Source organism: Cervus canadensis, chromosome 24 (assembly GCF_019320065.1).
Source record: "Cervus canadensis isolate Bull #8, Minnesota chromosome 24, ASM1932006v1, whole genome shotgun sequence".
Lineage (NCBI taxonomy): Eukaryota > Metazoa > Chordata > Mammalia > Artiodactyla > Cervidae > Cervus > Cervus canadensis.
This window is the reverse complement of record NC_057409.1, coordinates 43,394,306-43,410,327: the sequence shown is the minus strand read 5'-3', so window position 1 is coordinate 43,410,327 and position 16,022 is coordinate 43,394,306. Positions and strand designations below refer to the sequence as shown.

Below are 16,022 nucleotides of genomic sequence, written 5' to 3'. Positions count from 1 at the left end.
TCTCATCCTCTGCTTTCCTCTTCTCCTTTTGCCCTCAATCTTTCCCAACATCAGGGTCTTTTCCAATGGCTTGGCTCTTTCCATCAGATGGCCAAAGTATTGGAGCTTCAGCTTCAGCATCTGTCCTTCCAATAAATATTCAGGGTTGATTTCCTTTAGGATTGATTGGTTTGATCTCCTTGCTATCTGAGGGACTCTCAAGAATCTACTCCAGCACCACAATTTGAAAGCATCAATTCTTTGACGCTCAGCTTTCCTTTTTTTGAAATTAATTTATTTTTAAATTGAAGGATAATTGCTTTACAGAATTTTGTTACTTTCTGCCAAACATCATCATGAATCAGCCTTAGCTACACATATGTCCCCTCTCTCTTGAACCTCCCTCCCATCTCCCTCCCCATCCCACTCCTCTAGGTTGTTACAGAGCCCCTGTTTGAGTTCCCTGAGTCATACAACAAACTTCCATTGACCACCTATTTTACATGTGGTCATGTAAGTTTCCATGCTACTCTCCACACATCTCATCCTCTCCTTCCTCCCCACCCCCACACCACGTCCATAAGTCTGTTCTCTACGTCTGTGTCTCCATTGCTGCCCTGCAAATAGTTTCATCAGTACCACCTTTCTGGATTCCATATGTGTGTGTTAGTATACAGTATTTTACTTTCTCTTTCTGACTTACTTCACTCCGTATAATAGGCTCTAGGTTCATCCACCTCAGCATTCCTTTTTATGGCTGAGTAATATTCTATTGTATATATGTACCACAGCTTCACTATTCATTCATCTGTTGATGGACCTCTAGTTTCCATGTTCTAGCTACCGTAGATAGTTCTGCAGTGAACACTGGGGCACATGTCTTTTTCAGTTTTGGTTTCCTCGGAGTATATTCCTAGCAGTGGGATTGCTGGGTCATATGGTGGTTTTATTTCTAGTTTTTAAAGGAATCTCTATATTGTCTCTTCCACAGTGACTGTATCAATTTACATTCCACCAACAGTGCAAGTGAGTTCCCTTTCTCCACACCCTTTCCAGTATCTATTGTTTGTAGACTTTTTGATGATGGCCATTCTGACAATTGTGAGGTGATATTTCATTGTAGTTTGATTTCCATTTCTCTAATAATGGATGCTCAGCTTTCTTTATGGTCCAACTCTCACATACATACATGACTACTGGAAAAACCACAACTTTGACTACATGGACTTTTGTCAGCAAAGTGATGTCTCTGCTTTTTGCTATGTTGTCTAAGTTTGTCAAAGCTTTCCTTCCAAGGAGCAAGTATCTTTTGATTTCATGGCTGCAGACACTGTCCACATTGATTTTGAAGCCCAAGAAAATAAAATCTGCCACCATTTCCATTTTTTCCCCATCTATTTACCATGAAGTGATAGGACCAGGTGCATGATCTTAGTTTTCTGAATGCTGAGTTTTAAGCCAGCGTTTTCACTCTCCTCTTTCACCCTGATCAAGAGCCTTTTTAGTTCCTCTTCACTTTCTGCCATTAGAGTGGTATCATCTGCATATCTGAGGTTGTTGATATTTCTCCTGGCGATCTTGATTCCAGCTTGTGATTCATCCAGCCTGGCATTTCACATGATATATTCTGCATGCAAGTTAAATAAGCAGGGTGACAATATACAGCCTTGATGTAGTCCTTTCCAAATTTTGAACCAATCCATTGTTTCATGTCCAGTTCTAACTGTTGCTTCTTGACTCGCATACAGGTTTCTCAGGAGGCAGGTTAGGTGGTCTGGTATTCCCATCTCATTAAGAATTTTCCAGTTTGTTGCGACCCACACAGTCAAAGGCTTTAGTGTAGTCAATGGAGAAGAAGTAGATGTTTTTCCAGAATTCCCTTGCTTTCTCCATGATCCAATGAATGTCAGCAATTTGATCTCTGGTTCCTCTGCCTTTTCTAAATCCAGCTTGTACATCTGAAAGTTCTTGTTTTACATATTGCTGAAGGCTAGCTTGAAGGATTTTGAGCATAACCTTGCTAGCATGTGAAATGGCAACATTATATTTCATTACACTTGGTATGGAATTTTCCCTTCTATGTCTCACTCAAAGGCTATTTAGCAAGTGACTATTCCTGGCCTAATTGACAAATTCATTCAAATCCAGGGGAAGTTTGGCGTGGGATGCAAGGTCCTAAAAGTTCACCCAGAAGTTTATGATAAGCTAACACCCCTCATTCTATCCATGCTTTATACTGTTCACAGAGTTATCTTTCTAAAATCCAGGTAGAATCTCAACAACCCCCTGTTTTCAAAATCCTACTTGAAGAATGAAGTCCAAGATGCCCTCACAGGGACATGTTGCCTTCATGGTCTTGGCTAGCTGGCCCATCTTCCCAGCTTCATCTCTGTCCATGGGAGCCAAAGCTGTGGCTACACCAAAGAAGCTGGCTACACCAAAGAAGGTGGTCCTCCCCCAGAGATCTCAGACTTTCCTGTCCATGGCTCCTGCCTCTCTCATCCTCCCTCCTCACCATCCATGAATGTCCATTAAAGCCCACCTCTAATATCCCTCATCCTTGTGGCCTTCTACAAGGCCCACCACCATGCATCACCCCACCATCACCATGCATCACCCCACCATCACCATGCATCACACCACCACCCTTGCTTCTTTTCCTAGAGCACCTGCTCATTTCCACCTCCAAATCACTGCTGTCACATCATCTTTCAGATGCTGGCCCCCACACACCTGTCTTCTCACCCTGATGGGAGCTTCTTGAGGGCAGAGACCACATCTCACATGTAGTAATCTTCTAGGAGAGTTTTGTTGAAAGGCCCTTTTGACCCTTTCAGGGATGGAGAAGATGATGGGAGAGAACGTGCATGCACTTCACTTGTGTCTGACTCTTTGTGACCCCGTGGACTGTAGCCCGCCTGGCTCCTCTGTCCTTGGGATTCTCCAGGCAAGAATTCTGGAGTGGGTTACCATGCCTTCCTTCAAGGGATCTTCCCAACCCAGGGATCCAACTCATGTCTGTTATGTCTCCTGCATTGGCAGACGGGCTCTTTACTACTAGCACCAACTGGGAAGCCCATGGGAGAGAACATCAGTAGCTTAAAAGCCCTGGAAACTATTTGGAACTCTCATTTTGTAGAATTTTGTCTCATCTGCTGTAAGGAGTTCACTCTATAATAATGCTGACCAATGGCTTTCAGATTACGAAGTGCTATATTCAGTTTTTTATTTTCTTTGCTCTACATTTTTTTAGATTTTAGCTCAAAGTCTAAAGTATGCATAACATAAAATTTATCATTTTAATACTTTTTAAATGTACCATTCATTGACATTAAGTACTTTCACATTATTGTACAGTTATCACCACCACCCATTGCCAGAACTTTTTCATCTTCCAAAACTGAAACTCTGTACCCATTAAACACTAACTTTCCATTCCTTTTCCCACTTCTCTTGGGAAATATCATTCTAGTTTCTGTCCCTATGAATTCAACTATTCAAAGTATTTACCTCATACAATTGGAGTCATACAATGTCAATATTTGTTCCTTTGTGACTGTCTCATTTCATTCAGCATAATGTCTTCAAGGAAATCAAACCAGTCAATCCTAAAGGAAATTAACCCTGACTATTCATTGGAAGGACTAATGCCGAAGTTCCAATACTTTGACCGCCTGATGCAAAGAGCTGGCTCTTTGGAAAAGATCCTGTGCTGGGTAAGATAGAAGACAAAGGCGAAAGGGGTAGCAGCAGATGAAATGGTTAGATAGCATCATTGACTCAATAGACATGAATTTGAGCAAACTCTGGGAGATAGTGATGGACAGGGAAGCCTGGTGTGCTGAAGTCTATGGGGTCACAAAGAGTCAGACACAGCTTAGCAACTGAACAACAATGTCTTCAAAGTTCATCCATATTGTAGCATGTATCCAAATTTATTTCCTTTTCAAGGCTGAATAATATTCTGTTGTATATATTTGTCACACTTTGTTTTTCCATTAATCTATCATCTGTCAAGTGAAAACTTGAATTTTTCTCACATTTCAACTATTGTGAATAACACTGCTATAAACATGGATGTTCAAATATATGAGTCCTTGCTTTCACTTCTTTTGGGTCATATACCCAAAAGTAGAATTGCTGGATCATATGGTAATTTATGTTTAATTTTCTCAGTAACTGTCATACAGTTTTTTGTTTATGTATTACGCCAAATGGCTTGTAGATGTTAGCTCCCATACCAGAGACTGAATCCGATCTTTGGCAGTGAAAGCCCAGAGTCTCAACTACTGGGCCACCAGAGAATTCCTGACATACTGTTTTCCACACCTGTTGCATCATTTGATATTCCCACTAATAGTACACAAGGATCCTAATTTCTCCACATCTTCAGAACACTTGTTATTTTCTGGACTTTTTCTGTTTGTTTTTATTTTCTTTTAATAGTCATTCTAAGATGGTGCTAGTGGTAAAGAACCTGCCTGACAATGCCAATGCAGAAGATGTAACAGACCCAGTTTCGATCCCTGGGTCAGGAAGATCCCCTGGAAGAGGAAATGGCAACCCATTCCAGTATTCTTGCCTGGAGAATCCCATGGACAGAGGAGCCTGGTGGGCTATAGTCCATGGAGTTGCAAAGAGTCAGACATGACTGATGCGACTTAGCACATAGCATGCAAGGGCTGTCGAAGTGGTATCCATGGTGGTTTTGACTAAATTCCGTTTTGAGCCTCTGCATTCACTGCCTTGATTCCCCGTGATAAATCCAATCTCACTATACACCATGACCTCTATTTCTTCCTTATGAGACTTGAGCCTGCCTCCCAGAAAAGGGACAGCCACAGAGGGAGATGGGACAGTACGTGGGCCTGGGTCCAGCTGCACTTCTTCCTCCAGGTCAGCAGGGAGCACTCCCGCAGGACTGCCTTGACGACTCCAATAACAGATGACAGGACAGGTCGCTTTTCCAGACCGAAGTAGAGTCCCAGATCACCTGCAAAATGGTCTCTTTTTTCCCTGGCCACCTCCCCTCAGTCCTGTCCTCCTCATGGCGTCAGCATCAAGAACAAGCAGCCCAGGCCACAACAGTGTTTCTCCAAGGGGATGACTTCGGCACTCAGAGTGAGACATTTCCTCATTAGGCAGGACAGCAGACAGTCATTGTGACAACCCAAATGCCCACTACCCACACCTCCCAAGTACCCCCTCCCTCTAGAGTTGAAAGTGAAAGTGTTAGTCGCTCAGTCGTATCCAAATCTTTGTGACCCCGTGGACCGTAGCCCGCCAGGCTCCTCTCCTCTGTCCATGGGATTTTCAGGGCAAGAATACTGGAGTGGGTTGCCATTTCCTCCTGCAGGGGATCTTCCTGGCCCAGGGATCAAACCCAGTACTCTTGCATTGCAGGCAGATTCTTTAGCATCTGAGCCACCACAGAAGACCCTCTAGAGACGGAAGTTGCCCAAGTGAGACCCAGGTATGCTGAGGAATCTCGAGAGGCCAGGTGTCCTGCACTCATTCCTGCAAAGCAGCAACCACCAGAAAAAGGGGCCTCATGTCCAGCTGAGAAGACCCTGGAGCTCAGCCAAGGAAAACGTCACAGGTCGCTTTAGGTGACCTAGACGACTCCTCTGAGTCTGTTAATGCTTGCTTGACAGTGAAAGGCTCTCATAGCCGAAGAAGGGGGAGACACTGTCTACCAGCAGGACAAGTCCTGTAACAGCAAAAAATATCCCAACATGCCCCTCATCCCCGAAATCAGGACTTGAAATCTGAGCCTGGTCCCTTCGATGTCCACGTGACCCTCCCTCCCCACAGGGTGTGAACTGCCTTGCCTAGTCCGGCTTGAGGGACTTCCCGTCCCTGTGCTGCCATGGCAACCAGGAAACAACCTCCGGTCCCAGTGAGAAGGAGGGTGCTTGTGGCCCAAATCTGCCGATGCACACGGCCGGTACCCGAGCAACGGGACCAGGGCACAACAAGGGTGCCGGCGAAGGGAAGGGAGAGGGCTGCCCAGAGAGCAGACAGTCCAGGGCTTGAGGAGTCTGGGTGTGTGGTTTATTTTTTCTCCCGACAAAGACACACACTGTCTAAACTGTGTGGCTAGTTGTTATTAAGAAGCTGCTGGACGAGTGAAAAAAATGTATTTCATCAAAGGCCCAGTGTTTGTGGTCTTCTTGGGCTCACTGCTGAGCTCAGGAAACCCTGAGGTGTGACCAGCTTTCAGCCTTCAAAACCAAGATGAACTGCCCTTGAGAAGGGTGCTCAGAGGAAAACCATGTTCACCCTCTCCCTCCTGAGCCGGGGACATGGCAAGCTGGTCCAGAACAAACAGAAGTTCGAAGTCTATTTTGAACCGGAGGTGAGTCTTACCGATGAATAAAAGCATATTTGGGGGATGGGAGGGGAACGTTCTGTTTTTTCACTTGGGGCTGAGCCCTCTGTGTGTTGGTTGGTTTTGTTTCTGAGGTGGTGGGGGTCGCCGAGAGATCATCCCTCCTCCTTGGTGAAACTCAAAAAAATAAGGTAGTTTGCTTGACCTAAGGAAGTTGCCACCTGGGCCCTTGTCCTCCCCCTCCCTCACTGATTTATGGCCTCATTTGCTTTAGACCAGAGGAGATTCCACGTGGTCTAGAATTGGTGCGGTTTGGTACAAGACCAGAATTTCCACCTGGGTTCTAGGCAAGCTGATGGATGTTTGGGTTTTTAGACATCGTGTTCTGTGGTTAAAATGCTGAGTATGTTCGTGCCAATTCAATGGCTTCCTTGAACCTTCTGGAATTCAACCCACAAGGACTCATATTTAATATAAGTAAAAAAAAAAATTTTTTTTTCATTTTAGAAGATTTTTAAAGAGGTGGCAAAATTCCTTTGTTGTACTGGAATTTTATTTCATTGAATCCTGCCAGGAATAAGAAATCCACTGGGGGTGCTTTGAAAATTTTTGAATCACACAGAGAGTTCCATTGTCATGGTAGTTTGTCATGATATTTGACCTTCACTGTATTAAAAGACATATAAAGTTTCAAAGGACCTCTGTGGCCAATGGCATTCACTTACTTACAAGATATGTAACTACTTTATAGGCTCCTAAACAGCCAAATTAGGTAACATTACATAGCATCTGGAATGTATAGGAATTCTCCCTGCATACGGCTGAAGCGATGGGTTGGAATGGTTTTCTCCCATTTAAACTGCCAGCTACTCCAGGTCTAATTTCAAAGTTATCTGCTGCCCTTGGTAATTCTGACTACTTTCTTGCATACCAGGAAATTTTAACTGGCCTAGAAGCCACATTCTACCCTATTCAAGCCTCCAGGCATAAAAAGTCTCTCTTGAAAGTTATATGGGGTAAAAGAGAACCATGCCCTGTGTTCTACTAACTCTGAGAGGTGGAGAACAAAATCAGTTGCTAAAAGGAGTATAGGGCTTTGGAAAAGAATGGATACATGTATATATGTGGCTGAGTCCCTTCAATGTTCACCTGAAACTATCATAATATTGTTAACTGGTTATACCCCAATACAAAATGTTTTTGGTGTTAAAAAATAAATAAATAAATGAAAAAAAAAAAAAGTGTTCGTGACACCATGTGAGCAATTCAGGGAAAACCAGTCACAGACAACATGTTAAACACTTGTCCAGGCAGTATTTGCTGTGAAAGGGCCTTCCACTGTGGGCCAATTTAAGGTGCTTTGTTTCCAATGCAGGATTACTTGAACTGGAAGTCCCCGGAAGATTACATCCTGGTCAGCAAACCACAGGATGAGGGCAACGCTGACCAGCACACGTGGAGCCTCTTTCTTCCTAAAACATTCAGCACTAGAAAAGGCGCCCTGATCCTCTACTCGGAAGGTTTGGCTATTTCAGCATGGACCCCCGAAGAGAGGAGAAAAGGCCCCTACTGCCCCAAAGGCTGCAGGAAGAGGCCAGATCTTGAATTGCGCACACTTCAGGACCTCAAAGAAGCCATCCTGGCGTACGGAAGGAGACAGGTAAGCAGAGCAGTGTCCAGGGCTCAGAGAAGGCGCTGTCCTGTGTGTCTAGAAGTCCAGCTACAGCCTTGGGTATAACTTCACATATACTAGGAAGCTCTGAAACCCTCAGATTTCCATTTCTTCATCTCCAGAATGGGACTGTACTCACGGCACGCCACTGTCATGAGGCTTAAATGAAATAATCTACATGAAAGGGCTCTGGAAAGCATGTGAATTGAAGTGAAAGTCGCTCAGTCATGTCTGACTCTTTGCGATCCCATGGATGGTAGCCTATCAGGCTCCTCTGGCCATGGAACTGACCAGGCAAGAATACTGGAGGAGGTTGCCACTTTCTCCTCCAGGGGATTTTCCCTACCCAGGGATGGAACCCTGGTATGCTGCATTGCAGGCAGATTCTTTACTGTTTGACCCACCTGGACTATATCATTATCGTTTTGTGTTTTCCTTTCCATTATATTACACAAGGTCCTTTTCAGAATTCAGGCAGGTCCTGCCAGCAGACATTTCATCAGCATCCTTGAAATCCTGTCTCATAGCCACAAGCATCATCTTCACACCTCTGACATTCTTGGCTTTGTGGAAAGGAGAATATTTTAAATATTTACTTTGAGCCCTTCAGCATCTGCAGGATAAGTTAATGACTTTTTCCACCCTGAATTTAATATTAAGGGGAAACCCTTGTGCTCATTTTTCTGATTCATGATTTCTAATCTCCTATGAGATGTAGATATGTCCCCTGATTTATATATCAGCATTGCATCAGCCCTTTGGTTGAGGCCATGAGAGAGACTGGGATGATGTATCACTTCATGAAATTCTAGGTCATAGATGGTGGGAGACTCCCTAGTTTAAAAGTTTCTGCTGGCTTTTCTTTCTCCATAGGATTAACTTCCATTCCAGGCCCTTCATGCGCTGGCTTTCTCTTTCATTTCTAGCCATATCTGCCACTTGTTCTAACCACCACCATGACTATGGACCCCTCAAGGCCCCATCCATGTGAAGAGCGCACCATTCCACTAATATCTTGTGCCCTTTTGTAACTCTACAATTTTGCACATGCCTCTACATCTGGAAAACTCCTCTTCATCCTTCAAAACACAACTCCACTATTATCACCCATTGAAGCTTCTCCCACTTCCCTCGACAGAGCTATCCCATTGCTCCTTCCTCTGTGAGCATTCCCATACCATCAGACAATGCAAGTCATCTCTGGTCCATCAGCTGCCATCTCCTTGAGGGCAGAAACCACATCTAAATCTTAGTTTCCAGAAAAAAAATAGTGAGTACCCATAAATGTCTGTGAAATGGATGAATCAGTCATGCACAATACCCTCAATGTGTTTTAAATCATCCCCCAGTATCATTATAGTGCAATTTATCATATCCCTCCGATGAAGAGTTTCCAAAAGGAAAATTTCTCCGCCCCCTTTCCTTCTTTCAAAATGTTTCAAAGAAGCTTAATAACTTTGACCAAATGCCCAGCTGCCCTTGATATTAAAAATCATAAATTCTTTGATGACAGGAAACCAATTGTTGCTGAATACTTATAATTATATTACAACTATTATTGCATTAAATCTTCACAATGACCTGTGAGATGTGGTTTCTCTTGCCCCCGTTTGTAGATGAGGAAACTGAGGCTTGGAGGAGTTAAGTGACTTGTCCAAATTCTCAGAGCTAGTGAACGACAGAGCCCGGATCACACCGAGACTGCCTACCTCTCCAGGCCTTGCACTTCACCCTGTTGTCTGTGGCCTGGGAGGGCCTCCGGGAATCTGTGTCAGCCCTTGGCCTGTTCGCCCTCACATCCTCTCCTCCCCCTTACCTGACTCCATTCTGTATCACAGTGGGATTGGCCACAGGCTGCATGTAATTCCACAGACATCTGTGTCAACTGGCTTCTAATTGAATTTGCCACTGGGTGACATTGGAAGGAGGTTGGAGAGAGAGAACAGAAACACCTGGGTGTTTCTCTCCTCCAGTCCACCCGTGGTGGTCAGAAGTACCTCCATCACCTCTGTGGTCCAGCTCCAGGAAGGCCCATCGTGGCTGCAGGTTCCTCCAGGGGACCTTGCCAGCTACTCCCTCGGCCCTAGGGGTCAGACTGGCTTCCCAATGTTAGTAATCTCAGTGTTGCCTCAACATCCTTTTGGCTTCTGAGCTTTCTAGTCACTGGTGTAATCAATTCCCTGAATTAAATTCCTTCTATGTTTAAATATTTAGAGTGGTTTCTGTTTTACTGGGTAGACACTCATATGTAGGCTGACTTACTGCCCAGAGCAAGAATACCTTCTACAGTTTTCAGATGCTTGTCCACATGGCTGAAATATTCCGTACAACAGGAATCTCATTTCTTTATAAAGTAGATGAGTCTTAAAAAAAAAAAAAAAAAAAAAGTAGATGAGTCTTTTGGGGGATGGCTTCATTTTTAGTTAGACCTGGGCTCAATGGGAAAAAGAAGTTCCCATCTTTCTGAGGTATCCATCGATCATATTGACCACATTCAGTTCAGTTCAGTCCCTCAGTCGTATCTGACTCTTTATGACCCCATGGACTGCAGCACGCCAGGCCTCCCTGTCTATCACAAACTCTTGGAGTTTACTCAAACTCATGTCCATTGAGTCGGTGATGCCATCCAACCATCTCATCCTCTGTTGTCCCCTTCTCCTCCTCCCTTCAATCTTTCCCAGAATCAGGGTCTTTTCCAAGGAGTCAGCTCTTCACATCAGGTGGCCAAAGTATTGGAGTTTCAGCTTCAGCATCAGTCCTTCCAATGAACACCCAGGACTGATCTCCTTTAGGATGGACTGGTTGGATCTCCTTGCAGTCCAAGGGACTCTCAAGAGTCTTCTCCAACACCACAGTTCAAAAGCATCAATTCTTCAGTGCTCAGCTCTCATTATAGTCCAACTCTCACATCCATACATGACCACTGGAAAAACCATAGCCTTGATGAGACGGACTTTGTTGGCAAAGTAATGTCTCTGCTTTTTAATGACTGCTTTTCAAATGTCTCTGCTGTCTAGGTTAGTCATAGCTTTTCTTCCAAGGAGTAAACGTCTTTTAATTTCATGACTGCAGTCACCAGCTGCAGTGATTTTGGAGCCCAAGAAATAAAGTCAGCCATTGTTTCCACTGTTTCCCCATCTATTTGCCATGAAGTGATGGGACCGGATGCCATGATCTTAGTTTTCTGAATGCTGAGCTTTAAGCCAACTTTTTCACTCTCCTCTTTCACTTTCAAGAGGCTCTTTACTTCTTCTTTGCTTTGTTTATAAGGGTGGTGTCATCTTCATATCTGAGGCTATTGATATTTCTCCTGGCAATCTTAATTCCAGCTTGTGCTTCCTCCGGCCCAGCATTTCTCATGGTGTACTCTGCACATAAGTTAAATAAACAGGGTGACAATATACAGCCTTGACATACTCCTTTTCCTATTTGGAACCAGTCTGTTGTTCCATGTCCAGTTCTAACTGTTGCTTCCTGACCTGCATTCATATTTCTCAAGAGGCAGGTCAGGTGGTCTGATATTCCCATCTCTTTCAGAATTTTCCAGAGTTTATTGTGAGCCACACAGTCAAAGGTTTGGGCATAGTCAATAAAGCAGAAATAGATGTTTTTCTGAAACTCTCTTGCTTTTTCGGTGATCCAGCAGATGTTGGCAATTTGATCTCTGGTTCCTCTGCCTCTTCTAAAACCAGCTTGAACATCTGAAAGTTCACGGTTCACGACTGCTGAAGACTGGCTTGGAGAATTTTGAGCATTACTTTGCTAGCATGTGAGATGAGTGCAATTGTGCAGCAGTTTGAGTATTTTTTGGCACTGCTTTTCTTTGGGATTGGAATGAAATTGACCTCTTCCAGTCCTGTGGCCACTGCTGAGTTTTCCAAATTTGCTGGCATATTGAGTGCAGCACTTTCACAGCATCATCTTTCAGGATTTGAAAAAGCTCAGTTGGAATTCCATCACCTCCACTAGCTTTGTTCATAGCGATGCTCCTAAGGCCCATTTGACTTTGCATTCTAGGATGTCTGACTCTAGGTGAGTGATCACACCATTGTGATTATCTGGGTCATGAAGATCTTTTTTGTACAGTTCTTCTGTGTATTCTTGCCACCTCTTCTTAATATCTTCTGCTTCTGTTAGGTTCATGCCATTTCTGTCCTATATTGAGCCCATCTTCACATGAAATGTTCCCTTGGTATCTCTAATTTTCTTCAAGAGATCTCTAGTCTTTCCCATTCTATTGTTTTCCTCTATTTTTCTTTGCACTGATCACTGAGGAAGGCTTTCTTATCTCTCCTTGCTATTCTTTGGAACTCTTCATTCAAATGAGTATATCTTTACTTTTCTCGTTTGCTTTTCACCTCCCTTCTTTTCACAGCTATTTGTAAGGCCTCCTCAGACAACCATTTTGCTCTTTTGCTTTCTTTTTCTTGGGGATGGTCTTGATCACTGTCTCCTATACAATGTCATGAACCTCCATCCATAGCTCATCAGGCACTCTGTCTATCAGATATAGTCCTTTAAATCTCTTTCTCACTTCCACTGTATAATTATAAGGGATTTGATTTAGGTCATACATGAATGGTCTAGTGGATTTTCCCCTACCTACAAATGTACAAACAGAACACTGTAGTCTAACTCCAGTGAACAGAAGGAAAATGGTGTGAGTAAATGAGAAAGGAAAGAAAATGTTTGGAATAGTAATAAGGCAGGAATTTAAGATTAGAGGACATGGTAGATTAAAATATAAGGAAAAATAATTCAAGAATGAGTTGGTATTAAAAACAATGAACACAGTCAGAAGAGAAGAGCTTTGGAAACTACAGAGCACCATCTGATTACAAGAGCTATAGCCTGGCAAGAAACTTTTAAAATCATAATATCCAGTGCTGAGAAGGCTATGGGGAAATGAGCTTTCTCATACAGTAGAAGTACAAATTCACGTGACATTTCTAGAGGGCATTTTGGCAAAAACCTAAAAAGGTCTAATATTCTTTGATTTAGCATTCTATTTTTATGAAGTTGCCTTAGGAAATAATCAGAGATGTGGCCAAAGATTCACGCACAAGAATGTTTACTACAGGGTTATTTACCATGCAAAACACTGAAAATAATACATGTCCAACAATGGGACATCGATTAAATACAGTCATACAATGAATTTGGTGTCAGGCAATAAAGTCATGTATTACTTACGAATAACATGAGAAAATACAGTGTATTTTTTAAAAGCAGGTTAAAAAATAGTACTCATTTAATAAAAATACCAATATTCATTAACATTTTTTAGTACTTATTATGTTCCAGCCACTGTTCTAAGTACTTTTTATTATATAACTCAATATACTTTCTGTCAATTGTAGGGGTGGGTACTATTATTATCTCATTTTAAAAGTAAGGAAATTAAACCATAGAGAATTCATGTAATTCACTCAAAGTTATACAGCCATGTAGATAATTACACCAAAATTCAAGACTAGACAGTATAGAAAATATCACTTCTTGAATATAATCCCAATTTTTAAAAATTAGTTATACAAGCAGGAAGATACACATCAAAATTCAACCATGGTGGTGAGATTATGTCATATTTTTATTTTTACATATCCTTTCATAAAAACATTTTTTTAAGTCATGGGATTTGAAAAATAAGAACCTATGGCCTTGAAAGAGTAGTGAAAAGTAGTCTCCAGGTTGACCGTAGAGAGCCAGGTAGGATTGGGCAGGGAAGCGGAATAGAAACAGTGCTATAAATTGAGCCCTGCAATCATCACAGCATCTGTTCCTTGGGGTCAGTATTTCATCATCCAAATAATATAGTATAAGAGTTAAAAACATCACATTCAAAGCAAAAGAGCCAAGATGGGGAGGGGGTAAAAGAGAGGATGGGTAATCGACAGGGCAGTGCTGCTCACAGAAAGATCTCTCCCGGCTGAGCTGTGAATCAGGAAACCTACACAACGCAGGCTCCACTCAGACCCGTGAGAAGCAAGGCCGTTGCAGGAAGGTGAAATCAAATTTTTAAAGCATTTCACACCATCTCCACTTCTATATATGGATCTAATGACAAGCATGCAGCAATCCGTCTGAGTTTTATAGCCCAACACACACCTACTCTTTAACTTTCTTGATGGCCCAACTTCCTAATGAGCAAAGATAAATGCTAAGTCAAGACATTAGATGTCAGAGTTCTTACTCTTCTAGATACACACAGATATGTTGCTTTGGTTTAAAAAAACAAAACAAAACAGAAAGAAATACTGTTCAAACATTCTCAAAGTTAAAACCATGAGGCCTCTAATTCATCCATCTTCCCATCATGTATTTGAAAATCAAATAACTATGAAATCTAAATAACCATAATTTGGGGTAGTATCTAGATAACAATCAACATGATGCTTTTGAAGCCTAGCAGAAACCTCAAGTACCTCTCAAATCAGTAGAAAATGTAACTAATTTTCATTGCTTTAGCATTTCTTATTCTTATATTTTTAGAAATTTATAAGTCCAGTAATATTTTTAAATGTCTAATATGGTACTTGACTAAATAATGTATTAAAAATAATTTGTTTAAAAATTCATTTCACAGACCACCTCATTTCTTTATCCCATTGAAGAATGAACAGGATTCAGTTTACTATAACTGATTTCAACCAAGGTTGTATTGTGTCTGCCATCTCCCTTATAAATGTGGTTACACCCCCTGGAGGAGGGCACGGCAACCCACTCCAGTATTTTTGCCTGGAGAATCCAATGGACAGAGGAGCCTAGCAGGCTATAGTCCATAGGGTCGCAAAGAGCTGGACACAATCGAAATGACTTAGCACATACACACACTTAAAAGCATTGTCAACCTTGCTCCACTGATTCCATACTGCCTAATCTCTGTATTCAAGGCGCTTAACTATCCAATGGGTGTTTACAGTCATTATGCAGCCCACAAAGGTACCTTCAGGCTTCTATTTTATCAAGTAATATTGTGATAATGTTTTTTGAATAAAGTTTATTTTCCCATCCTAATTATAATGTCAGCTCGTTATATAAAATAGAAAGATACAGAAAAGTAGGAGGAAGAATACATTATCCTTTCAGCCAGTGATCAGGAAGACAAAGTTCGTTTGCAAGTCCTGAATAATTACCTGGTACTCGTTTGATGGTGTCCCTAAGAAGTGCTCTGACAGCCATTAACAAGGTGTCAGAGAGTTAGTCACTTAAGTCGTGTCCAACTCTTTGCAACCCATAGACTGTAGCTTGCTGTGGAATTCTCCAGGCAAGAATGCTGGAGTGGGTTGCTGTTTTCTTCTCCAGGGAATCTTCTGGACCCAGGGATCGAACCTGGGTCTCCCACATTGCAGGCAGATTCTTTACCGTCTGAGCCACTGGGGAAGGTGTCAAGAGGGGCACCAAAGCAGCGAGGGGAGAGTGACCGGACTTCACTCCTTCTGCTAAGTATGCTCCATGTAGGCAGCTCCTGAGCAGCTATACTTAGAGCTTTTAGCAAACTAGAAGTAGGAAACATCAGGAGAGACACATGGGTCATCCGTGATGATGAATCAAAGGTTTTATCAATGATAGCTAACATTTATTGAATGCTTGGCATAGGTCAGGCATTTAATCTCTATAACTACACTCAATCTGCACAAGTTTATGAGTGGTGTGCCACCATTACCTCCACAGTGTAGCAGGAAAAATGGGGCTTGAGGTTAACTAACTCTCCCAAAGTTATATATCTAAGTGGTGGAGCAAGAATTAGAGCTTGGACAACTGAACCCAAATCCCCACTCTTAATACCTAGAGGGCCTGATTTTGAAGATTCCATACACTCCAAGGAAAAGAAACATCTCCCCATCTTTAACAGCATTTTTTTAAAGGACTCTGGTTCTTCCCAACACATCCTTTAAAACCCTTGACTATACTTCTAGGAACACAAATCAGGTTTTCATTAAAACCAACCTGGCTTGTAGGTAACATGTTCGAGTAAGCCATACATCTGACCCAGTAGGCTTGGCTGTATGTATTTCATCCACTGGTTCCCTGGTATAA

General features: G+C 42.4%; 2 protein-coding genes across 8 annotated transcripts in view; one reads left to right on the top strand and one right to left on the bottom strand.

The window, feature by feature from the left end:
• The window catches only part of LOC122426022, an 83,701-nt gene that overhangs the window by 47,929 nt on the left and 19,750 nt on the right, over window positions 1-16,022 (bottom strand). For 3 of the 5 annotated variants that reach the window (XR_006265107.1, XM_043444562.1, XM_043444561.1), the window contains one exon: window positions 14,881-15,481. The exons of the other annotated variants lie outside the window; for them this stretch is intronic. Coding sequence is in view for 2 of the 3 variants with exons in the window: in XM_043444562.1 (XP_043300497.1) it covers window positions 15,187-15,481 (295 nt within the window). In the remaining variant the exon portion in view is untranslated. Of the gene's footprint in view, window positions 1-14,880; window positions 15,482-16,022 lie in introns of those variants that run through there. 5 annotated transcript variants of the gene reach the window in all.
• Window positions 5,895-16,022, top strand: part of KIAA2012 (KIAA2012 ortholog) — a 127,436-nt gene continuing 117,308 nt past the window's right edge. For all 3 annotated transcript variants that reach the window (XM_043444559.1, XM_043444558.1, XM_043444557.1), the window contains exons 1-2: window positions 5,895-6,337; window positions 7,686-7,970. In XM_043444559.1, the coding sequence (XP_043300494.1) occupies window positions 6,254-6,337; window positions 7,686-7,970 (369 nt within the window). In that variant the 5' untranslated portion in view covers window positions 5,895-6,253. The remainder of the gene's footprint in view (window positions 6,338-7,685; window positions 7,971-16,022) is intronic.